Genomic DNA, 24,854 nt, shown 5'->3' with positions numbered 1-24,854 from the left:
GAGTGAAGAAACGACAATTTTGCTCGCAAGCCTCGACGATGTGGACGAAAACTGACCTACGCATTCAGTATCACCTACGAAAGAGGTGAGCCTGATATGTCGGTACCTCGGTGAAGTAGTCTTTCATGAGAATCTTGTCGCTGAGAGCTCTCGGTTGCTGGGAATGCATAGCCAACCAACCATGGATCCGCGCCGCTTATTCTTATGCCTCGCCTCAACTGATTCCACGAGATGCAACAACACTAGGTTGTCGACGTCGTCGTCGAGGATCATCTCTTCTATGTCTGAATCATCGGACGAAGACAACGAGGATGAACTCCAATCCATCTACAAAATGCACACAAAATGGCCATGAATTTCACCCGAACCTACTCTGGCCAAATCGAGCACGAAACCGCGAGTGTTGGACATACCTCGCCCAAAGCAAAGCTATTCCGCCCATTTCTTCTCCCTCACCCGCCAAAGAAAAGCCTCGCCGCCCCTTTCTTCTTCCCCACCAGCCGAAGCAAACCCCGGTCGCGCGCCCCTTTCTTCTCCCCGATGGCCAAAGCAAAGTCGCGCGGCCCTCTTCTTGCGATGCGTGTCGCTCACAGCCACCAGAACCAACCAGATCCGAAGCTACAAGCCCACGCGTCGAGCTCCAAGCGGATCCATGGAGCCGGTGGCGTCCATGAGCCGCGGGCACAAATGGGCACCCCCGCGGCCGAAACTAGGTGAAATAGACGCGGCGCGGGTCGGAGGAGCTTTTGGGCGGCGCGGGGCAATGGCGTCAAGCAATAAGTGGCCAGGATGTGCGGCGGCGGTGGCGGGGAGTCGAGGCGGGAACTGAAGCCGGCAGAAGTGGGTTCGCGCCAAGGAAAAGGGGGCCGGCCAAATCGGGTGAAATCCCGTAGATATGGAGGACATGGGATCGCAAATTCTGGATCCCACAAAGAAATCGGGACGGCTGTATTTGGAGGATCTAGTGTGGACGGGTATACGGGATCAATCCGGCAAACCGGCGGTTATTATACTGGATGGCCCGGTTTGCGGGATCTTCTAGAGATGTTTTTAACAAAAAGCTTTTGCGGCTTCAGATGTGCCTACTTCATGAACTCTCCCATGCCAAAGCTCTCAGCGACTGGCTCAGCTAAAAAAGAAGAAAATAAAGCTCTCAGCGACTGGGTGTTGCTCCTCCTCCGCCTAAGCCTACTAAACATGTATTGATTCCCAATTATAAAGATATGATATGCTTTATTTGTGGTGGTGTAGGCCACTATGTGGGTAATTACATTAGCTCCAAGATATGTTCATCTTTGGCTTGGAAGGTTATAATGTGAATAACTGCATTGGTTGGACTCGGTTACACACTGTGGTTGCATATTTTGGTAGCTCTGCTCTAGGTTTAGGGTTTATCATTTGGAACTGCCTGCTAGGGATGAATCAAAATGGCTTAATTTCAAATATTGTGGAGTGGTCAATGTGGTTAAAGGAGAGATTTTCAATGATGACCTGGTTAAAAATCTGGATGGTAGCTTTTGCAAAAATAAACAAGTGGCCATGGAATATTCGTTCAATTTCGCCTAATTCATTTCTAGCCAAGTTTCCCCCAAGGAAGAAGGTGGAAGATCTGATTGAATTCCCAACTTTTCACTTGCCTATTGATGGTGTTTCTGTTAATGTGGTGGAATGGATTAGTTCAATTGATCCCTTCGGTGAGCTAGCTGAAGCTTGGGTTAAGGTTAAAGGGATCCCTCCTAAATAGTATTCTTGGAAGGTGCTAGTTCAAATTGTGTCCTGTTTTGGAATTTTGGTGGATGTGGACTAGAATGGAATGATGAAAAGAAACTTTTATGAGATTGACAGTTAAAATTGTTTGTAGGGATCCAACCAAAATTACTTTTGAGGGGTTGGTGGAAATGAAAAATAGAAGTTTATCTTCTTTCCTTCTTTGTCGAAGGTTTTGAGTAATATGGTAGTGATGATCCCAATTAGGATTCAAGGCATGTGGATATTGATGTGGATAAACATGCTTAAGAGGGAACTGACCCTATGGATAAAGATTTGCATAATAATTATTATGAGGATGGTGCCATTGATGAATTGGACCTGGCCATCAAGAAAACTACTCCCAGTGCTACTGAAAGACATGTTGGGCTGGCTTTTGTCTCAGCGTCGGATTTCCACCCAACCCAGATTACTGAGGCGTATACTTCTCATGATATACAGTCTAGCCCCTTATGGCCTTTGAGATTTGGTTTGGATAGCGAACGTTCTGTGGCTTTTCCTCAAGGAGTGACCCTGAGTTATGGAACCAACGAGAGGATGTGCACTATGATAAAGGCTCTGGCATCACGAAGGAGAAACCAAAGGAGAGCAGGCCTCGCGTTGCTCCCCAGGGCGACGTCGAGGCGAACCCTAGCGCCGCCACAAAAGCTCCCCACGCCGTCGACTCCCTCGCTGCCGCTGCCACCGGCGTCGGCCGCGGTGGCGGCAGGCCCAGCACCGAAGGTGCCTGGGGGCTGGAAGGTTGCGGCGGCGGCCCGCTGGTGCTGCTGGGGCGGTGTTCGCGGCGCTTGCCCGCGTGCCGCGGCCGGGGCGGCGCTCCCCGGTCGAGTTGGTGGTGGTGCTCTCCCCTTCCACTGCGTGCGGCGCTGGTCGTGGGGCGTCCGCGTGGCACGAGGAGCTGCGCGGCAGAGGTGGCGACACGCGTGCGGATTGGATCTAGCGCGCTCGTGGTGGCGGTAGCCAGATTGACGTTGTAGCACCGTCAGGCTGTGCGGGATTCGGTCCGGCAGTTCTGGCTGGCGTGACGAGGCGGGGTGGCAGCCCCTCCTCTCGTCTTGGTGCTGCGCGTCCCGGCTCTGGCCGTGGGATTCGTCTCCGGCGGTCGTCCGGCTGGAGGTGCTGCGGTGGCGGCTGCCTGCCAGGCCTCCAGATCTGGCTGGCGTGGTTGGTGAGGGGTGGCAGCCCTCCCATCCCTGCCCCTGTGGCCGCCTTGGATGCTGCGGATCTGCTCGAGGGTTGGACTCCGGGGCGGCGGCCCCAAGACGGCGGTTGATGTGTCGGCGGCCGTGGAGTTCGCGTGGGCGACGCGGCGGCCGCGGTGTGCTTGGTGGAGGGAGGCTCGTCTCTTCTGTCTCGTCAGTGAGGCGTGGTGGTGGTCCCTGTGTGGCGATGGCATGGTTGCTGTGCAGGGGTGCGCGGGTCAGTGGAGGTGCGGGTTGGCGTTGGTCGACCGCGCGAGAGTGGTGGTGCTATTGATCCGGGCGAAAGCTTGGCCCGTGCTTGCCGGCCGGCGGCGGCGGCGCCTGTGGGCTTCGCATTCTTCCTTGGAGGCGCCGTCGTGGTGATTTGTGCATCCTCAGCTCTCGGGTCAAGATCCCCGGGCGAAAGTCAAGATCCTGGTTGGATCAGGCGGCGGCGTCGTCTCCAATGTCGTTTTCCCTCTTTGGGGCGCCGTCTAGGAGATCTTGGCCCCATTTGTGCTTCCTGCAGGCTGGACGTGCACGGCATCGCGGTCGGCAGGTGCCTGGCCGGTGGTGAGGTTGGTGTTGTGTTGCGACGCGTGTGGCAACGACGATGGTGGCGAGCAGAACCGAGTCGCGGCTTGTCCTTCTGCTGCCGACGGTCCGACGCGCTTATGGGTGTGCCCATGCTGGTTTCTGGCTGTGACAGAGAAGTCGGAGCTGTGGGAGGCGGGGCCATGGCGGCAACTATGACTCCATGAGGGCGGTTTTCAGCGGACGGTGCTCTCCGGATGTTGCACTGGACTATGTCGGTGCGAGGCTTGCAACTTTCTCTTGTGATGCTCGTCAGCAAAATCGGAGCTGCCATGTCCTCGACGTCGCGGTCGACTGTTTGGCGTTGTTATGGCCAAGTCGTTCGTGTGTGCCCCGTGTGGGGTTTGTATCTAGGTTTTTGCCCGGTTTTCCTTTAATTAACCGGGCAACTCTCTTCTTCTTAATCAATGAAAATGGCAAATCTTTTGCCTCGTTTCAAAAAAAAGCTCTGGCAAATCTTTATTAACAAATTAAATTTCAGTTTTTCGACCGGACCTTTAACAACCTTAGAGGTGTACACACTAGTATTTAAAACATGCATGGGTATAAGGTCTGACTCTCACAACCTTATATTTGTGCTTGGGGTCTTAACGATATTAATTTGTGTTCTGAATCACAGCCGCTAAGATGTGCTTGCAACACGAAGATGTGGGGGATTTACCCGAAGTATATCTTGACTGGTGTGCAACTTGCCTCAAAAGTTAGTTTTCCAATCGTAGCCCCTCACCATAGTTAGGTTACACACGGTCATATCACATTTTTGAGGTCAATTGTGGTCGCTTCTGTTCCATCTAATGCCGTATACACAAAGGTGCTTACCGATTATCTGCGAAGATGCAGAAGACCTAATCGTGATTAGTAAGACTCATGCCGCTGCTTTGCAACTTTTAGGCATGAGATAGAATATGAACGATGAGATGGACATGTACGTATTATCCAGCTATACATGCCTACGTGTTGATGGTTTGTGCAAGGATGAACTAGTACGTGCTACACGCCTACACGAGAAGACCAGTTGCCAGGAAATTTAGTTGGAGACAGAAATTGCCATGGAGATCTCGGATACTATTTTAAAAGGAAGACTGTCTGCCACATGGTCAAGGGAGAGTTTGTTTCCATAAAGGGTTACTTCCTAGGGTGTGTCTAACATTTATCAGTTTTGCTAGAACTCATCTAGATGAGATATAATTTGGTCGCATTCATTTTTTATAGTCATTGAATGTGATGCTATAAGATGCGTGTGTGCTGACGTGAGTTGTATCTGTTCTTGTTTTCAAAGTGAATGAGACCAAATTATATCTTATCTAAATGAGTTTTAGGTACTCCCAACTTTTATCTAGATCTTTTTCTTTTTCTTTGAGTAACCAAGACTCATCTAAGTTTTTTTTGGGGACATATCTAAGTTTTATTTGTTGCTTGTTTTCTGTTTATTCTCGTGCTTACCTTGTCCAGGCCGTAAGAACGGGAGGTCCGGCCCATTTGCAGTTCGAAGGATTAAAATCCCACAAAAGTGCGCCACGTCCGAACACAAGGCCTCGTTTCTTTGAGCATGCCCGACTACCACACGAGATGATTATAGATTTGGTGGCAAATACGCAGCGAAGAGCAAAAAAAAAAGTCATCTGCAGCGGCAGATCTAAGATATTTTTTCTGAAAGTTCAAAACACATGTTTTTCAAAAGTGAATATTTTTGAAACGTGAATCTTTTCTAAAATTGTAAATAACCTCGCAAAGAAGCGAACATATTTTTTTGAACATGGTGAACAATTTCTCAAAGAGGGTGAACATTCTTTTAATGTACGTTGACTTTTTTGTAATATACGTTGAACATACTTTTAGCAGTAATCAAATGTATTTTCTGTTCTTTTGGCTAAACAACCACTTAGTCAAAATTTGATAATGAAACAACCATTAAAAAAATTAAAAGCAGGAACAGTCGGCCTCAAATATTGGACCTAGTTGCGGGTCAAGACTGGACTTGCAATTGGGGCATAAAAAGGATCAAGGGGCCGGTTGCATGTCAACGATGGGCTTGCAAATGCGACAGAAAAAATGGTCCGGCCCAATTGCGTGTCATTGGTTGACTTGTAACTGCGACAAAAAATAACCTAGAGTCCAGTTTGTGAGTGAATGGTTGTCTTGCAATTAGGATAAAAAAAGGTATATGCCCAGTTACAAGTCGATGCTTGACTTGCACCTGAGAAAAAAAACCAACCCTTAGTTGCAACTTGTGAGTCGATGATGAACTTGCAACTGAGACAAAAGAGTCAGTCCCGGCTGCAAGTTAAGGGCAGACTTGCAACTAATGCAAAAAAAAAAAAAGAGTCGGACACAGGTGCGATATAAAAGAAGCATCGAGCTCAGTTGCATGTCGAGGGTGAACTTACAAGTGGAGACAAAAAAAAGCATCAGGCCAAGTTGTGAGTCAATTGACTTGGAACTAGTCAAAAAATATTAAGGGCACAGTTGCATGTCAATGGTGGACATGCAACTAGGATTAAAAAAAGGTACGAGCTCGGTTGCAAGTTGATGGTTGACTTGCAACCGGGCAAAGGTCAACCCCTAGTTGTGAGTCGATATTGTACTTGCAACTGAGACGGAAAAAAATCAGGCTTAGTTGCAAGTTGAGGGCGGACTTTGTTAGATGTATAACTAGGATGCCTGATCGGTTTGGGTTGTCTAGGACAGATTGTGTGTTCTAAAGGTGGATGATGTTAACGAAGATTGCTAGCACACTTGTGGGGTTTAGAGTAACTAGCATATATGCCCGTGCGTTGTAACGGAAGACAAAAAAAATTTATGTGCTAACCAAATAAGTATGGCTCAATATCATAATATATGAGTGTACTCTATTTTAACACAGTGGCTCACCATGTTGCGACTTACTTTTTTTCTCACCCTCGCCGATGATGGTCGCAATGTCCACGTGATCACAATGCATTCAACGTGATAAATCCCAAAGTTGTGAGCGTGCAATGTATGCCACACTTGTCATTATGTCGCGCAAGGGAATTTTTAAAACTTTAAAAACAAATCTCGTCGCCCACGAACTACTCCCTGCGCCAAGACATATAATGACTTTTGAAAAACTAATCAATTCCTAGATATCAAAGACTTTTGAATCGGTAACAGTTTTCCGAATCGACAAACTTTTTTTTGAAATTTTGGATTTTCTCAAAAAAATCACGAACATTAGTTTTGTTTACGAATAATTTTTAAATGCATGAACAGTTTCCGAATTCATTAACATGTTTTGACTCAAATAACATTTTTTGAATCCATGAACTTTCTAAAAATCGGGAAATTTTTAAAATATTAAAATTTATTATTTTTGTGATTTCTAAAATTTCACGGACATTTTTTTCCAGATTCCCGAATATGTTTTGAATACACAATCATTTTTCCAATATCATGAACATGATTTTATTTCCCGACCTTGTTTCCAAATCATGATTTTTTTATATTTTGCGAACAATTTTGCAAAACCACCAAAATTTGTTTAATTTGTGAAAAATTTATGATTTCCCAAATATTTTGTCAAATAACGTATATTTCACGATTTCTTGAACATTTTTCTAAAACTTGCAACTTTTACAATTGGAAATCCCACCAGGAGGAATCTTACTGAAGCCTCCATAGATGCTAGGGAACTAAAAGAAAAGAGGAGAATGAAGCCCCGCATATGGACCCGCCCATGAATGCATAAATGGGGAGGACATGCGTGAGAAAAGGGAACTAAAAAGTAGTGTGGATGCTAGGGATCGAATCCTCGCTAGAGGAGCTACTCGTCAACCACTCTGCTGCTTGTGGATCTGCAACTTATGTCAGTCTCACCTATATAAAACAACGAAGCTGGACATTGACTTTTGATCCGAAAAATCAAATCGTTTTCTCCACTTGGATGACATAGTGTGTAACTTGTAGCATTTTCATGGGTATTTTTTTGGATGGACTGCCAGAAGCGAAAGGCGTTTTATTATTATAGGTAAAGATTATGTTTAAGTTAGAGATTAAGAGCTATGTATAGAATCGGCGTAAATCATATATGATTTCCCTCTACTCTAAGTCTCTCTTCCATGTACTTCCCCATGTACACCAGACGAGGGTCAGATCAATACAACAGAATAATACAATATTTAGCCATCGTACATTTTTTCTACATGGTATTAGAGCGGTTAGGATCTGAATAGACACTCCCACTCCCCTGCTCCCCCGCTCCCTAGGGTTTCCCCGCCGCCGCCGGCGGCTCCCCCGCGCGGAGCCGCGGCCGCCGCGGCCGGAGCCCGCCGGAGCCGCCAGCCCCCTCCTCCCCCCGTTCCCCCTCTCCTCCCCCACCCCTCCTCCACGCCCCCGTACCCCTGCGCCGCCTCCCCGAGCGAGGCGGCCGGGGGCCCTTCCTCCGCGCGCCTCCAGCCCCTCCCCGCGCCCATCCCTCCTCTCGCCGCCGTCAGCTTGCGCCGCCGGCCCTCGGCCGCGTGATGCTGGCGGAGGTGGGCTTGCCCTTCCCCGCGCGCGGTCCTCCCCTGCTCGGGCAGTGATGGCCGGCGGCGGTGCGCCTCGGCCGGTGGCGATCCGGCGTCCTGGTGTGGAGGCCGGCGGTGCTCGCCGTAGTGGTGCCGCCTCTTGGCGCCGGGGTGGTTCGGTGGTGTTGGCCGGCCGGGGGCGCGTCCCCGGCCCAGATCTGGGCCCGTAGGGTCCCTTCTGGGTCCTTGCGGGTCGGCTCCGGCGCGACCGCGACACTCTCTGTATGGGGTGGCAGGGGAGCGGCTTGGACTGGGACAGCGACGCCGACGGCGTTCCAGCTACTGCGCGGAGGCGGGAGCTGTCCGGGCCTTTGAGGGCCCGGCCGGGCCTGTGGGGCCACGGGCCCGGTAGGCTCCTGCCATGGCGTCCGGTCGGCTACCGTCGTGGACGGTGGAGGTGGGGCCCTCCTGTATGCCGACGGTGTTGTTGCCCTAGTCCCGGCTCCTCTTCTCCGTTGTGCAGACCATCTTTGCGGTGCCATGGTGAGACAGCGTGGGAAGCTTCGTGTCCGTGTTGGCGCAGGGTGGTGGTCGGTCTGGTGGCGAGCTCCGGAGTGCCTGAGGTAGAGGCTGGGATCGGGAGAAATCTCTGTTGGCTTGGCCGACATCGACGTGGTGGCGCTTGAGGGTGCTGCCGGACCTTCCTGGAGGGCGTCGGGGCTACCCTTCCTCTCTCCTCGTCGTGTACCGGGGGAAACCCTTGGCAGCAACGTCATCATCGTCGCGTCCCTTCTTGGAGGTGTTGTTGGGTACCGGCACTTCGGAGTCTCGGAGCTTGGTGGGCGATCTCCGGTGGACGCAGCGGTCACGAGGCTTCGTCGTTTTTGTCGATCCGCCGTTATCGGCATTTGTTTCTTTTCTTTTTTCTCTTTCCATTCTTTTGGACGTGTTTGTGCTGCTTCCGCCCCAGGCCCTATCGTCGGTTGTATCGGTTGGTTGCTTTGTAATACAAAGTGGGGGAAACCCTTTTTCTCAATATTAGAGCGGTTAGTCTAACGACGCCGATTCTAGGTTTTCAATCGCTCCCGCGGCGCGCTGCCCTCAGGGAGATTAATCTCCTCTCCTCGGCGGGCGCGTCACCCAATCAATCAAAGATTAGATCGGTTCTCTAGTTTAGATTGTATCGATTAAAAAATCCGTCTAGTAGATAATTTTGTTTCGCCACCAGATAATTAGGCGACATCAATTTCCGGTGAGAAGCACGGGGAAGCAGTCACCGATCTACTGCGAGCAGTTGGTTTGTCCGGAATGAAGTGTTGCATTGCATTGCAAACCTGCAGCATCTATGGAGGCTTCAGTAAGATTCCTTCAAAGCTACGTCGACACCCTGATTGGAATCAAGCTGAATCCGCAAGCAGACCCAGCAAAAGGCAAATCTCCCATAGTCTATGAAAAACCGGCGTCAGCTGCGAGCATCACCAGTGTGCCAGATGTGAAAGGATGGTGTCCACCGGCGCTGGGTTGGAACAAACTGAACACTGATGGCTCTTTTGTTTCATCCGAGATTGCAGGGGCTGGAATGAGCTTGCGTAATCACCGTGGGGTCGTTAACTTTTCAGCATGTAGGGCCCTGTTTTCTTGTAGAGATGCATTGGAGGCGGAGCTGTGTGCATGCATGGAAGGGCTATCCCTGGCAATTCAACGCAGCGATCTTCCTATAGTGGTGGAGATGGACTCTTGAGGCTGTTATCATGATTTCATGTGAGGTCGTCGATCGCTCAATCTACGCATCCATCGTGAAGGAGATAAAGCATTTGTTGTCTCTTAAAGCTAGCGATAGTTTAGCATTGTTTGCTAGATCTCAAGGCAGGACCATGACCTGGCTAGGGGCTGGTCCGGATGAGCTGATGGAGATTGTTTCTCTAGATTGTAAGGACATCTTGAATGAGTAATGCAAGTTTCCCCCCCGCAAAAAAATGGACATGCACGTCCGATCACGGGAGGCCGTAGCTCCTGCATGCGGCGATTGCCATCGCGTACGGGTACGCGGATCCACCCGACGGCCGGACAGCAACTCCGATGCAGCTTCGACAGATGCATGGCATCTATGCCCACGCGTTCATCTACATGACTACATCGATCTACCCGAGGCGATGGTCGACCACACCCAGAGCTGCTTCGATCCAGCGATGCACAACAGGTAGTCCTCGGCAAGGCACTCCATTATCATCCGTCCGGCACGTGCTGGCAGTCATGGACTTGGCTCCAATCAAGCCTATGCGTACGCGGCTACGCAACACCAGGCGCTGCTGCATGCGGCCGGCTTCAAGAGCGGACGCCACACACGGAGGCCAGCCCTGACATCTCCCGGACGACGCGCACCCTTCCCCCCGCAGCGCGCAGCAGGACTCACGCTCCTCCCTCTGCAGCGTACGCGGACGACGGACACGTACGCGCCTCCCGATGCAGCATCGACCTACCGAGCGACTGCGCAACCGCACCGAGCTACCTCCATCGACAAGTTCCCAGCAGCCGCATCGACTACATGCATGCAAGGAGCAGCAAGGAAGACGCCCATGCGTACGCGCGTGGCATGGAGCCTTGGACTTCAGCCACGGGCCTTCTGCCAGGATCGCAAAGGCAACGCCACGCCCACGCGGGTCTCTGCGATCCACGGCTGGGAACAATCTCGTCGCAATCTGATCTGCCGGCAACATCGGATCTCAGCTGCAGCGACCTGTGCACACGTGTGACCAACGGGTTGTGTTTTTGCTACGTGTGCAGATCCAGTCGGCCATGTTGATGTGACGGAGTTCTGCTCGGACCTGCTGCACCAGGCCTCTCATATCTGCTACGCGGAGCGGCATCGTCATCGCCAACCATCGGACCGTTCGTCCGATCGACCCGTGCAGGCACACGCAATTATGTGCTGCCCCACGCGAAAGATGTACGCAGCACATGCGCCTCCGTGGCCGAGCTCGCGCGCACCAGGCTCCTGATCGTCTACATCCACATGCTACACCAGGCGGTCGACCCTCCATCCAGCTGAACATCTACATCGAGTTGTACGACTACGCAGTCAACATACTTCATCGAGCAGATCCACGAGAAGCCGGTGTGGAACACGATTTCATCGACTTCTTCGACAACAAGGCATCAGCACACCTCTTCAGCAAGGGACGCCTTCAAGCAGACACACTACTACCACTAAGCAACCAAACCCTAGTGATGGCGTGCTCGAGCGGCACAAATATGGCGACGCGCCCGACGAGAGATGGCGGGTATCCTTCGCAGCCGATCTCATGTCGCGCACGCTTTCATTCGATGACGGCGTGCTTACGCTGCGACGGGATGCTCTCCGTCTCGTCCTCACGGACACGCGTGGGGTCACGATCGACGAGCGGTTCCTTCCAGCGGGGGAAGACATCGACGTCGGCGACGTCGTCTCGTTCCGTGTCACTTCACGAAGGTGCGAGATCGGCTACGAGACGAGCTCTGCTCCCGCGGGCGTGTCGAATGGCCCGGGACGGGGCGACGCGATGCACGGAGGGCGCACGGGACTAAATGCGAACGGGTCGAGCCGAACCGTGGCGGACCCGAACTCCACCTACCGCCCACCAATGGCAGATGCTTGCCACCTGGGGGCAAATCCGAACATACATTCACACCCGCGAGGCTGTAATGTTGGTATAAAATCCTCACCTCGCCCAATCCTTGACCTAGAGGTTTCCTTGTCCCACTTTTGGACGGCGGCGAAAAACCCTAGATCTAGAACTCCAATTTCATTTGAGTGGTGGGAGGGCAAGGTGGGTGGAGATCCTCGCTCGTTCGCAGCGGCCGCAACATCTCCTCCCACGGCGACCGATGCGGGGCGCAACTACCGTGGACATCGACGTGGAGGAGGCGGAGCTGGCCACATGGGTCACGGAGCGGGGCCGCAGGCCGGCCGCGACAACGGCCGTGGAGGCGACCGGAACAAGTACTCGTGGAAGCGTGAAGACGGCGACGACCACACCAACTCTACCTCATCCAACATCGCGTCGGCTTCGAGGGACGCCTCGCGCTGGGACGAGGCAGCGGCGCCCAAATGCCGCGAGATCCAGGACGGTAGAGTCTGGGTTTAGAAGACTCAGGTGTCGTCGGACTCGGGTGGCAACGCCACCGGGCAACAGTCTACATCCCCACTGCGTCGTCCACAGGGGAAGCAAAACCCTGCTCAGGTGCTTCCTACCAACAAACCCTATGCCTGTCCTATTTTATGTCGCATGAGCATTCTCCTGCTCGTTGCCCTCAAGCATATTGCGAGAGGTGCAATAAACCAAGTCATCTTGCCTCTGTTTGTGTCGAATTTTTGCCTTAGGAGTTCATGCCACCGATGTGTGCATTTCAATCTAAGGGGCATGGTTTTTACTACATCGTGATTCATGTACTGCCAGTCAATTTAAGGAGAGGGCTAACATATAACATTGTAGTTACAATTGTGGAGGAGGAAACATCTACCCGCCAAATGGGGTTAGATCTGAGCGCTTATTTGGCCACTCGCTGGCGCTGCTCTGCTCATGCAATAGGGCCAGGAGTCTTTGCGGTGCAGTTTCCTAATCCTCATGCAGTGTCACATATCTGTTATGTGGGGAGGGCAGCTCTTAAAACTAGTGGTGTTGTAATCCATGCTACTCAATGGTCGTCTGCGGTCGGGACAAAAGGGGTGATGAAAGTAGCATGGGTTAAAGTGAGCAATGTCCCTCTGGGCAAAATAAGTGACAGAAATCTGAGGCATGTTGCTTCGTTGGTTGGTGTTCCTTTGGAAATAGATGCTGCTACCTTATATCGCCTGACCTCTGCTCGGGTCCGGCTAGGATGTAGAAATGTGGATGAGATTCCTGTGATCGCTCAGGCTGTTCTTGGAGATCATTTGTATGATTTCTTTTATGAGGTGGACCAAATCTTGGTGAGGGATCCTGACAGAGAAAAAAGTGTTGTTCAGACATCCTCTAACCCTGATAAGAATACAACTGAAAAAAATGCATCTCTGTCGACTCCTGGAGCTAAACTGGGTACTATTGGGCTTGAAGGGAAATCTCCCTACATTCCCCACGGAGGGAAACAAGACCCCATTCGAGAGTCACAGGAGAGTGTGGAGTCTGATGACTCACTCCACACTTCGCTGCTCATAGATACCATGGCGCAGGAGATGGAGCATGAAAAAGTAAGGCTCCGTGACGAGGAACCTACTGTTCTATGCATGAGCAACTTAAAAAGACATACTCTGATGTTGTTAAATCTTCTCACCAGGTTGTGGAGGCGAATGATCATTATGATCCTAATCTGACTATTACTAACGAGTACAAGGTCGAATCGCTTGACATTGAGATGAACATTGAGGTGATCCCTACTCCTCCTCTGGTTACTGAAGAAAACCTACGCTTCAGCCTGCGAAATGTGCAGAGCAAGATGGAGAGGGTGGACGAAAAGGCCATGGCAGTGGCGAATAAATGAGACAATGAAGGTACTCCCAAAAATCCCAACTCATTTGATACCCTATCCAATCATGATCTTATTCTTAGAGCTGTTAAAATGGGAGTTAATATTCCAGATGCTGACTTTGCCAGTGTTGATATTCTTAGAGAACTTGGAAAATGTAGAAATATAGAAATCTTAACTGACAAGTGTGCTCAACTTGATCTGGGGGGTAAACATATGATGTTAACTAATGCTAAAGGGCACCAGACACCTTTAAATATGAATTCGGAAGAAGAAAATGATGTAGATGATGATAACTTTACTGTGGTTTGGTCTAGAAAGAAAAAGGCGAGAAAGGTCAATGTGGCTATAGATAGGCCTTTTACCATAAGTGAGGGGGGGGGGGGGGGGTTCCTTGCAGAATGAAACTGGTAGTTCTACTTTGCTTCCTAGTAGAGGTACCAGACAGAGGGGCACAAAAAAGAAAAAAAATGAATGCCCTCTTCTAGAATTGTAGAGGAGAAGGTAAAAATGGGATGACTACCCGCTTCTCTCACATCATCAGAGATCATTCCCTACATTTTATTGGCATTCAAGAAACTAAGAAGAAGAATTTTAGTCCTAAACACCTAATTAAGGAAAACTGACCCCTTTGACAAATTTAGTTGGAACTGGATCCCTTCAACTGGCAAATCGGGTGAAATTTTGTGTGCGATCAAAAAACAATCCATGGAAATTATTTCCTGGTCAGTAGGTAACTATTTGTTACATGCTACGATGTTTGATGTGAATCTCAAATGTGTTTCGAACCTTGTAGTGGTTTATGGGGCAGCCCATGATGATAGAAAAGATGATTTCCTCACGGAGTTAGCCTCGTTTTGTGCTAATATTTGAATTCCCTATGTGATTGGTGGTGTCTTTAATATCCTGTGGGAGAGTAGTGACAAGAATAAAAACTTAACCCACTCCCAATACATAGATAGATTTAATTCTACCATCCACTCTCTGAATCTTTGAGAGATTCACATGGGAGGGGGGAGGTACACCTGGACCAATAAAGATAAACCCTACTCTAGAGAAACTAGATAGAGTTCTCATGAGTTTTGATTGGGAAGATCTATTTCCACTAGTTGTTGTTCGCAAGCTATTGATAGACCTCTCAGACCACAATCCCTTGATGTTATCCTCGAACCCAGTGAAAAAAGCCCCCTACATCATCGTGACTTTAGGTTTGAGTTGAGTTGGTTGAAGAATGAGGAATTTTACATTAAGGCTAAGGACATCTGGGAACAACCAATTTATTCTGATGATCCAATCGATATCCTCAATATAAAGTTGAAACGCGTCAAAAAATATTTCAAATGCTGGGGATCACACTCCTTTGGCCATGCTAGAAAGAGAAAGAAGTGGATTAAACAAGAGTTGGAAGAAATTGAAAAGAAGAAGAGTCATGACCCCTTGACCCAGAATCATACGAGAGGAGAACCTCTCTATGTATAGAACTCAACGAAATCCTTCCTGATGAAGAACTTTTTTGGTTATAACATTTGAATGAATGTTGGTAACTCAAAGGAGATCAAAATACGACATATTTCCACCACATAGCCAACGGGAGAAAAAGAAAAAAAACACTATCCACTCCCTTACAGATGGGTATGTGGTTATTGAGGGGGCACAAAACCTCCTTTCCCATGCCACTGCCTACTACAGAGATCTTTTTGGCCCCGCCAGAGGAAACTTATTCCATCTGGCCCTTGATACCTGGACTAGGGAAGAGAGGCTTGCTGATGATGATAACCTTATCCTTACCAGTGGCTTTACAGAGGAGGAGGTTAAAAAAGCTTTGTTAGTATGGAAAGTAACAGAGCCCCTGGTCCAGATAATATCCCAGTTGAATTTTATAAACACTGCTGGGACTTTGTTAAAAGAGATATTATGTGTCTATTCGAAGCCTTCCATAACAACACTTTGGATGTTGCGCGCTTGAACTATGGGGTAATTACCTTGATCCTAAAGTTGAATGAGGCCAAAAAAATTCAACAATATCGCCCTATTTACCTCCTCCGATGCCCCTATAAATTGATAACCAAGGTTCTTGACAACAGAGTTGCCGTGTTCGCTGACAAGCTTATTAGCAAGCACCAAAATGTGTTTATCAAGCATAGAAATATTATGGATAGAACCCTCACTCTGCATGTGTGTTGCATCACACACATCATAAAAAAATGTAGGAGTTGTGCTGAAATTAGATTTTGAAAAAGCCTACGATAAGGTAAATTGGGACTTCCTTATCGAATGTCACCGCAATCGTGGCTTTGGGGACGTTGGAGACATATGCGAAAATCCAAATTATAGATACGTTGGAGGCGTATCACGTCTTGCCCCTACCTGGCCTAGCCGCTGCCAGCCAGAGCCGGCCAATCCCTCATCTCGGCCATCCACTCCACCGTGGCCATCGTTCGTGCCCCGCAGTGTCGGTGGCCTCGTGCTGGCCGCCGGTGACCTCCAATGGCTTCGAACAAGCCTGAGCGCGCAGGGTCCCACGCCACCTCCACGACTCAAGAGAGAAGCCTTCTGCACCCTCGTGGCCGACCGCCTCTCGCTGCCCATGCCCATTGTGGCCACCGTCACGGGCCACGCAGCTGACCCGGCTGCATGCTAGACCGCGCGCACAACTCTGTCTTCATGTGCGCCTCCTCCCGCGGCTTCCCCTACATGCGTGAGGTCGACATCAGGCTCAATACGGGCGGTGGGTGATTGGATCCGGTTGCCAGTGCCTAAATCCGATGGCCGATGCCGGGAGAGGGGAGGTGTGTTGCTCGTGGGCTCACCTGGGAGGCCGTGGGTCATGGGCGGCGTAATTGTATGGGGAGAGGGTGCAGTCGCGCCTGCGTAGCTAGTCGAGGAGGGGTGGGCGGCGGCGCCGGGTTAGCTAGTGGTGCTGAATTGCTTTTATATTTTAAATCCAGGGGGTGTGTGTGTGTGTGTTTTTTTGCTAATTCGGCTCCTTACTATCCAGCTTCACTTGTGAGAAAGTGATAAAAAAAGGCCAAATCACCGGATTAATGCCTTTTGCAAAAAAAAACACTAAAAACACGGTGAATTTTACAAAAAATTAGCCACTAGGTAGATTTCTGCAAGCCTATCCGCAAATATGGTAGCTTTCTAATTTTAACTCAAGCCAAAAACATAATGAGCCAGATGAAGGGTAAAGGATTTTAAGTTCTCATCAAGTGTGCATACTTTTCTGTTGGCCGGATAGGCTGCCGATTGGCGTAGCTTCAGGTTTACGTCGTCCATCTCAAGGTACAGATCCGGCCGATCGCAGACCATGTGCAGTCTTGCAGATGACATGATGTGTCTTGCCAACTTGCTAGGTGCTCATCAAGGTGACACCCTCCATTGGTTCGGGCACGATCAGCTGGCCGGTGCTTTTGAGTAGAAGACCACTCAGGTAAAGGCTGGTTCCAAACCCCACGTAGCGATCAATTCTGCTAAGATGCGTACACGGTAACATATGATAGAGCATAGGCTATGCAGCTGCCTGTGTTCTTGGTTAGAAGAAGAAGACTACCCACGCTAAAGGCCCTGAACTCCACTTAGTTAATCGATTCTGCTGAGACCCGTACGCACGCAACGCAACTACCTACTTACACGCGCGAGAAGCTAGATTGATTGAAAAATTACAAAACTGACCCTTTGGCCAAAGTTCAGCACAAAATGGCCCTCTTCTGAAAATATTTCATAAAATGGCCCTAGCACCATGACGCCCGTGCCCGGGGCGCCATGCTAGATAACATAACGCCCCGGTCAAAGGCGCCATACGCGTCGGCGCTGACTGCCACGTCGGCATGGCCTTGGGCCCATGACGCCTCGGCCTAGGGCGCCATGGGCTGTACCACGACGCCCCGGCCTGGGGCGCCATACCCCTTCACCACATCGCCGCCTGAGCCCCTCTGCTCTCTGTTCGTTCCTTCTCTCCTCTCTCTGTTCTTTCCCCACACATGGCGCCCCTCAAATCTCCCCTCTCTCTCCCCACTCAAGAGTTGTGAATCTGAGCCGAAGATCGGTGGATCCGGTTGCCCTTTGAATCCTCAAGGTATTCTCCTCCCTTTTCCCTCTTTCTATTGGTTGAAATCTCTGTATTTGATTGATTTGGGTGAAACCCTAGTTCATCCTTTTGTTAAATGGATAGTGGATTTTGTGTGATAATGTGGGGATTAGTGTGATTTAGGATATGTATGGCTTAGAATATGTATGATATAGGATTTTTATGAAAGTGCTATGAATTTGGTTAGGATATGTACGCACATATATGGTATATGAAAGAATTAGTGCAAATATATGGTGTATGATATTGTAGAAAATTATATGCACATATATGGTGTATGGAAGAAGAATCAGTGTAGAAATTTTGCACATGTATGTATGTTTTTGCACTAGTGCGGATATTTGCAAATGAAAACGGGGCTTACCATATACATTTGTAATTTGCAGGATGGGTTCTTTTATCCATCCATCGTATGATCAATTGCATCGTGGACGGTTCATGGCAGATGAAGGAAGGGTTTTTGACCAGCTTCACCTGAGGTCCGGTTCGGTTCATGACAAGATGGAGTATGACGAGCGATACACGGAGTATATTCGGAAGATGGGGCTTCTCCCTTTCATCTCACTCGTGTCTCGTTCGATGCGGAAGATGAACCCGTGTGCGATCACATCACTCGTTGACCGATGGCGCCCTGAGACACATACTTTTCACTTCTATGCTGGGGAGATGACGGTCACTTTGCAGGATGTTTCTCTGATCACTGGACTTCCCATCAAAGGAGAGCCTATTTGTTTTAGCACATATTCTAACGGATGGCGTGAGATTATGGTTGGACTCATAGGGAGGGAGCCAGGGGTACAAGGGAAGTCCGCCGGTGCAAGTTATCATTGGATTGCTGAACACTTTGGGTAATGCCCGGCTGGTGCGGACGATGAAACAATGCAGCAGTATACCAGGGCATACTTGTGGTATGTAGTCAGTCGGGCTCTTTTCTCTGACGGCACTGGTGTGAACGCTTCCTTTATGTGGCTTAAGCTGTTTGCTGGGTGGGAGCATGGACTCAGTTGGGGTATGGCGGCGTTGGCTTATTTGTATTGTCAGGTAAGTAGTTTTGCTTATAATAGTGTGTTCACCATGTAGAAATATTCTCTAGTTTGTAATGACATATTTCTTGTTTGTGTCTAGCTGGACGAGGCGTGCCGTAGGGGTGCGAATCCAAGAAACGTCGTAGAGTCAAAGGAAGGCAACATCGGTGGTCCGATGCTTCTATTATCGATCTGGAGTTGGGAGCATTTGCCAGTGGGGCGGCCGACACCAAAGGGTTACGACCCGTGGGATGATCATGATGACCAGGACCGTATGCCTACATGGGCGTATAAGTGGGACAAGGTTGAAGGTTTTGTTGGCAATTCAAAGACCATGTATTTGCACTACTGCAACGAGCTTGACATCATGACCCCGGAGCAGGTTATCTTAGTAGAGACTTGCTTTGTCTTTCCGGTTTCTTTGGTTTTCCAAAAATCATAGTAAAAATGTAGTTTTTTTCTTAATCTTTGCTTATAGGTTACGCGGGAACCGTACGGAACGGAGGGCAATATTGGTAGGGGAGATGGTTTTATTACTTTCAGACTTAACCCAAAGTGTCTACAGGAGGTGCCGCAGCTGCAGAGGAGAAGGCGTTTAGTGAAGGGGAAGGATGTTGCACCGGCTAAGAGGGGGAAAGGAAGGAAATGATGAAGGGGAAGGACTTGTAGTATTTGTCCAAAACTTGATGTCGTGAACTTATGTTTGTCGAGGACTTGTAGTATTTGTCCAAAAGTTGATGTTGTGAACTTATGGTTTGTCGAGGACTTGTAGTATTTGTCCAAAACTTGATGTCGCGAACTTATTTGTTGGAAACTTTGATATGTGTCATTTATGTCTGTCAACACTTATTGTCGGAAACTTTGTAGCATTCTCATCAAAATCAAAAACAAAAACAGAACTGGGCCAGTTGACAGCATGGCGCCCCAGCCAAGGGCGCCATGCTCGTCGCCAGCACTGCGCCCCAACCCAGGGCGCCATGCGTTGCCAGCACGGCGCCCCAGCCTAGGGCGCCATGGTCGTAGAAAATGGCTAAGTCCAACAGCAAAACATTTTAAGCTTCTGATGTTGGGGGCGCCATGCAAGTCTTCATTATCAACTTGGTCATTCCCGACGTGGCTCAAACACTGGGTTATTGGAGGTTGGCTCATTGTTGTGTCATGCACATTCGGAGTGACATGTGTTGAATCTCGAACCGGGCTTCTAGCATCATATGAAGATGCACACCGATTCAAATCAATGTGCAACCGAGCACGAACAACCTTTGTGGCAAATAACTCAAATAATTTATCTTGTGAGGCCAACACACTCTCTTTATATGCTTCCCAATGAAACTCGGAGTCAAGAGGCATTATCTTCCAACGAATATGTTGCCCATACCCAACATTATACCTTCCGATTAAGTCTACTCCATCGCTTTCTTCCATCCAATTCAACCTTCTTCGAAGCTCAACCAAAACCTCCTCAAGGCTAGGACTTATGGGAAACACCATCACTACCGGCTTCTTCTTCGGGTCACCATAGTCCGCGTCTCCCTTCTCAAAGGAGACAAAGTCCACATGATGCACATTGATGATCCTCGCCATCTAGAATCATAAACACCAAAATGCATCAACAAAAATAGCAAAATTGGATGACCTAGGTTTTCCCCAAATCCCCACAATGTGGAGATTTCAACCAACAAAAAGAGAAGGAATGATGGAGAATACCTTGAGGGATCGAAGGGAAGGATAAATCACCGATTTGGAGCTCCGGTCCACGAAATTTTGTGGGCATTAGGGAGGGGCTTGAGTGGGGCGGCCGGGGCGGAGAAGGGGAAAAGTGAGGGTTTGTGGAGGGGAAAACAGGGGGTACTCTGTTTTTGTTCACGCAAGGGGCATGGCGCCCCGGGCAGGGGTGTCATGATCATGAGCACGGCGCCTTGGCCTGAGGCGCCATGCTGCCATGCCCTGCCAACGTGGCAAGTCACCGCTGACCAGTATGGCGCCCTTGACCGGAGCGTTGTGTTACTTGGCATGGCGCCCTGGGTGCGGGCGTCATGCGGTTAGGGCCATTTTGTGAAATATTTTCAAAAGAAGGCCATTTTATGTTAAACTTTGGTCAAAGGGACAGTTTTGTGATTTTTCACAATTCTCGGCTCATCTTCCCGTGGCTGTCACTGTTGCAGCCTTGTCCTGGTCCTGCATGCGGATGATGGGAGAACTACCTGCTCGTGGTCCTGGTCATGGTCATCGCTGTCACTGCTGCGGTCCTGGTACCACGGAGGACGGGAGAAACGAGACAAGATTAGGGCGCCCGGTGCGTGCGGCGGCGGCGACCGGAAGAAGGGATGCGAGGGAAACATCGGTAGGCCAGGGCGTGGGAGATGTGGTGATCGATCTCGTGCATCTGCTTTTCACGGACTCGTTCATCCGTTTGTCATTTCGACGGGGGAAAAAATGGTACATCAGTGTAAGTCCTCTAGGTTAATTATACCTTGATCCTAAAACCTGCATTTACATATCTCTCCTCATTCCTCTTAATCCTGGCCTTCTAGCTAGGCTTGATTTCATATCGCTCCTGCTTCTGTTGGTTACTTCCCAGTCACGTACGTTCCTTCTCCGTCCTCTCAACTTTTGCCGCTGCACTTCCTTTGTGCAATGGAAATGGATCGATAGATAAGTACCTCTAGAAGCCCCCTTTTTATTCAGAATAATATTCATGGTGCCCTGACGATTGGTTGGGGAATTGGGGGCGGCATATCTTGCTGGGAATGAATCTTAGTCACTCTAGGCCCGTACAATTATTCGTCTCGTCGCTGGCGTCCGTGTGGATAGGTGATGGCGGTGGGCTCAACTTTGGCATGCAATGGGGCTGCTGCCGCACCAGCACTTAATTTCCTTTGCCATGCAACAACTTTTCATTTCCTTTCTGATTGGGAGTGCCTAAACTGAGCTGCTGCGTGGTAGTACTATGCCGAGTGCTGAAATGGACACCACATGCCTAGTTGTGACACTGCTGGGTTGCTTGTGGTACACATGCAAGGTGAGGCCCCACACTAAATTATTTTCACTGCTACAGTATTGGCATAAATGGCATAATATTTCCCATGGATAAAGTATATGCGAGAACTACACAATTGACCTGTTAGTGTTATCTAAAAGATGAATCGATGCATTTCAAACAAAATTGTTATCTCCATTTCACCAAGCTAATTTATTGAACTCACATTAGATACTTTGGTACTACTTGGGCTAACCTTAGGTGCACAAGTAAGAAACTAGTTTGCATAGAAGTTTAGTTAATGGTTTCTGAAACAAAATATTTGGCAGTGCTCAATAAAAAATATATTTAGACTACACATTTACGCAATTTTGACTTCGTAATTAACTCTAAGAGTTTGCGGACTCCGACGTCCCGCCGCCAAACATCGCGGCGGACCCGGACATGGCGTACGCCTTTGCCCTGGACCACTCCGCGATGACGGCAGAGACGAGCAAGAGCCGTCTCCGCCTCCTCGACGAGGAGATGGCCAAGTAAACGAAGAGTGGTCTCTCAGCGAGATCGCCGCTGCGAATGATGCCTTCTCCAAGGACCGCCGCCCTCTCCTTGCCGATGTCGTCGATGGCCATAGCCGCAGTATGCATGACGTGGGAGGTTGCCAAGCGGATCATCTGCGAGCATCAGGCAGCTGCCGGAAAGCCCTGCTGCGACACCGCACCCTTCCGCCGCTTGAAGCCCCCCGACGACAACAAGTTGATGACGATAACGGCTCTGACGACAATGATGGGGAGCCGCCAGTCAGCTCAAGATGGCCTACGTGGTCACCATGAAATATAGGGTAGTGTAGGAATACGGTTTTTTAAGGTTTTTAGTTCACTGGATGAAATATTGTTCGGTTTTATGTTAAAATTATCTAAGTTTAAATGAATATCGCCCGGTTTGTTTGAGTTTGCATCAATTTTTGTTCGTTTTCGTTGAAATACGTTGAAATGTAAGCGGACATATCCGGCTAGTTTGGATGAATGCCTCCCGCATCCATGTCCGAGGACTGCCTGTCAGGGGACGTATGCCGGAGCAAATTTGCGGGTCAGTGTTGCAGATGACCTTATTGCACATCATCTAAGTGAGTCAATCAAGCAAAAAAAGAAAGAGAAAAAGAAAAGAAAAAACCACACGAATCTTCGCGTGAGATCAATGATATAGGACTTAGATATCAAATACATAGGGCATCTCCAACGCCGACCCTCAAACCGCCCACAACCGTCTGGACCGCGTAGTCCGGACGTGTTGTGCCATTGGGCCTGGACCGGTCTACTGGGCGGTACGGACGCACTTTTTCTCGAAAATTCGAAGCAAAGTGCGGGGGGGGGGGGGGGGGGGGGGGTTGTGGGAGTCCGGACCGCCGCCATGTAGGACTCTGACACCCCCGGACCACTCAAATCCCCTCTCGGTCCCATTCTCTTACGCTCCACCCCTTGCCGCCCCTTACTTTGCATCCGCACCTTCCTCCTCCGATGCCGGCGTTGTACCTCTTCGTCCGCCACACGCATTGTCGGACGTCCGCAACTAGCAAAGACGCGCCTGCTCGTGTTTCATGATGGTGCCGTCCATACATGACCCGTCCGCAGCCAGGTACACTCCGCCCCTGTAGACGGCGTCCATGACGGACACCATGCCTGCCAGGTGTTCGGTGAAATGCCATTGAGCTTATTTCGAGTGCCATGTCATTTTTTAAGAGTACGAAGGATGGCGGTGGTACTCGATCATGGAGGATGAGTTGTTGTGTGATGCGTGGTTGTCCATATCCACGGATTTTGTAGGCAGGAGCAGAAGGGGGCTCTTCTGGTAGCGCTTGCATGATTTGTTTCACGCGTGAAAGCACATTGGGCCCTACGACATGCACATCATGCATGATCGCAATATGAACTCATTATCGTATCGATGGTACGCCATCCAAACCTCTGCCACCATGTTTTGTGACATGGCTGGTCGGTTGGAAGTAAGGTGGCCATTGCGCGTGGCAGAGGAGGAGATCGTAAGTTTTGCTTCTTCTTCCTCAACTTGCTGATTGAATCCTTCATTCAATGTTGATCTACACATTATGTCGCCCGTACACGCTGTCATTATGTACCACAGGATAGAGAGACGGTCACTTATGTACATACATTGTTGAATGAAGCTGAAGGGGCGGTATGTGTGGGACGACATGATCCGTTCATGAAAAACTTGTTGAGCATCCGGTTATTCTCGTTCAATTTCAACTATTTCTTGTTGAATTTAAACTATTATTGTACTAGACTTATATGGATGCTATGTATGGATGATTTGTGCTATTTTCTATCCAAACTTTGATGATTTCCGCCGGATTTGATGAATTTCGCCCGTTTAGTTGAAACTTGGCTTGAAATGTATGCGGGCATCGTTGGATGTCCGCCTCTCACATCCGTGTCCGCGGACTGGTTCCCTTTTATCTGCGGACGGATGCCGGAGCCAATTTGCTGGTCAGCGTTGGAAATGCCCTTATGGCACATTTAGATGTGCTTTAGCAAAAAAAAATTAGTTTTATGCTACTACTCGTTGTTTGACCTAAACGGTAGTTGAATACTTTCTTTGTCTGGAAATACTTGTCAGGAGAATGGATGTAGGGAGGACATCCATATTACTCCTTCTATTAGAATGGAAGCATTGGAAAGTTAGAAATTCATCGGACACTTAAAGAGCTATGGCCATTTCTAACCGACCCCTAAAATGCCATAAGGGAGTAAATTTTTTGGTTTACTCCCTTACAATGGACCTAGCCGATCCCTAAAATAGTTAACGGAGTATTTTTTTTACTCCAACTCCCTATTTCCCCTAAAAAATCATAAATTTAGTCCAACTTTGCTCGGTTGAGGAAAACCAAGCCTCTCCCTCCCGCGCCGCACTGCCTCCTGCCTCCGCTGTGGTCACTGATGACCTTCGAGCCGGTCGGAATGGATAGCCAACACCCCCCCCCCCCCCCGCTCACCCCGCTGGCCGCCGGTGCCGGTGAATAGTGGCCGGAATCCACCCACGCGCCGTCGCCGATGGCGAAAAAAAGCTTGGGGCTGACAACCGCACCAACGGTGTCCGGCGTGGCCACTAAGTCTCCGGCAATGACACTCGACGTTCCCGCCGCACCTACCGGGGGCAAACGGTCTCGAAAGCCGATGGCGGTGGCGGCGGCGCTCGCCGAGGCGGCCGCCAAGAGGAAGACGAAGAAGACTGTGGCGCCGGCTTGTGCAAGGCCTACGC

At 49.6% G+C, this 24,854-nt stretch overlaps 2 protein-coding genes across 2 annotated transcripts; both read left to right on the top strand.

Moving 5' to 3' along the window:
* The first annotated feature begins 11,713 nt into the window (after positions 1–11,713).
* LOC123176613 (uncharacterized) lies at positions 11,714–13,792 on the top strand. The gene is made up of 2 exons (XM_044590733.1): positions 11,714–13,211; positions 13,298–13,792. The coding sequence occupies exons 1-2, from the start codon at positions 12,372–12,374 to the stop codon at positions 13,499–13,501; spliced, it is 1,044 nt and encodes a 347-aa protein (XP_044446668.1). The 5' UTR covers positions 11,714–12,371; the 3' UTR covers positions 13,502–13,792.
* Positions 13,793–17,872: 4,080 nt separating this feature from the next.
* Positions 17,873–19,393, top strand: LOC123176601 (protein MAIN-LIKE 2-like). The gene is made up of 3 exons (XM_044590724.1): positions 17,873–18,617; positions 18,702–18,983; positions 19,080–19,393. Exons 1-3 carry the CDS (start codon positions 18,456–18,458, stop codon positions 19,248–19,250), a joined length of 615 nt encoding a protein of 204 aa, XP_044446659.1. The 5' UTR covers positions 17,873–18,455; the 3' UTR covers positions 19,251–19,393.
* Positions 19,394–24,854: the final 5,461 nt, after the last annotated feature.

The sequence above is a fragment of the Triticum aestivum genome, chromosome 1D (genome assembly GCF_018294505.1).
Source record: "Triticum aestivum cultivar Chinese Spring chromosome 1D, IWGSC CS RefSeq v2.1, whole genome shotgun sequence".
NCBI lineage: Eukaryota > Viridiplantae > Streptophyta > Magnoliopsida > Poales > Poaceae > Triticum > Triticum aestivum.
Note: the sequence above shows the minus strand (reverse complement) of the source record. Positions and strands in the feature narration are given on the sequence as shown.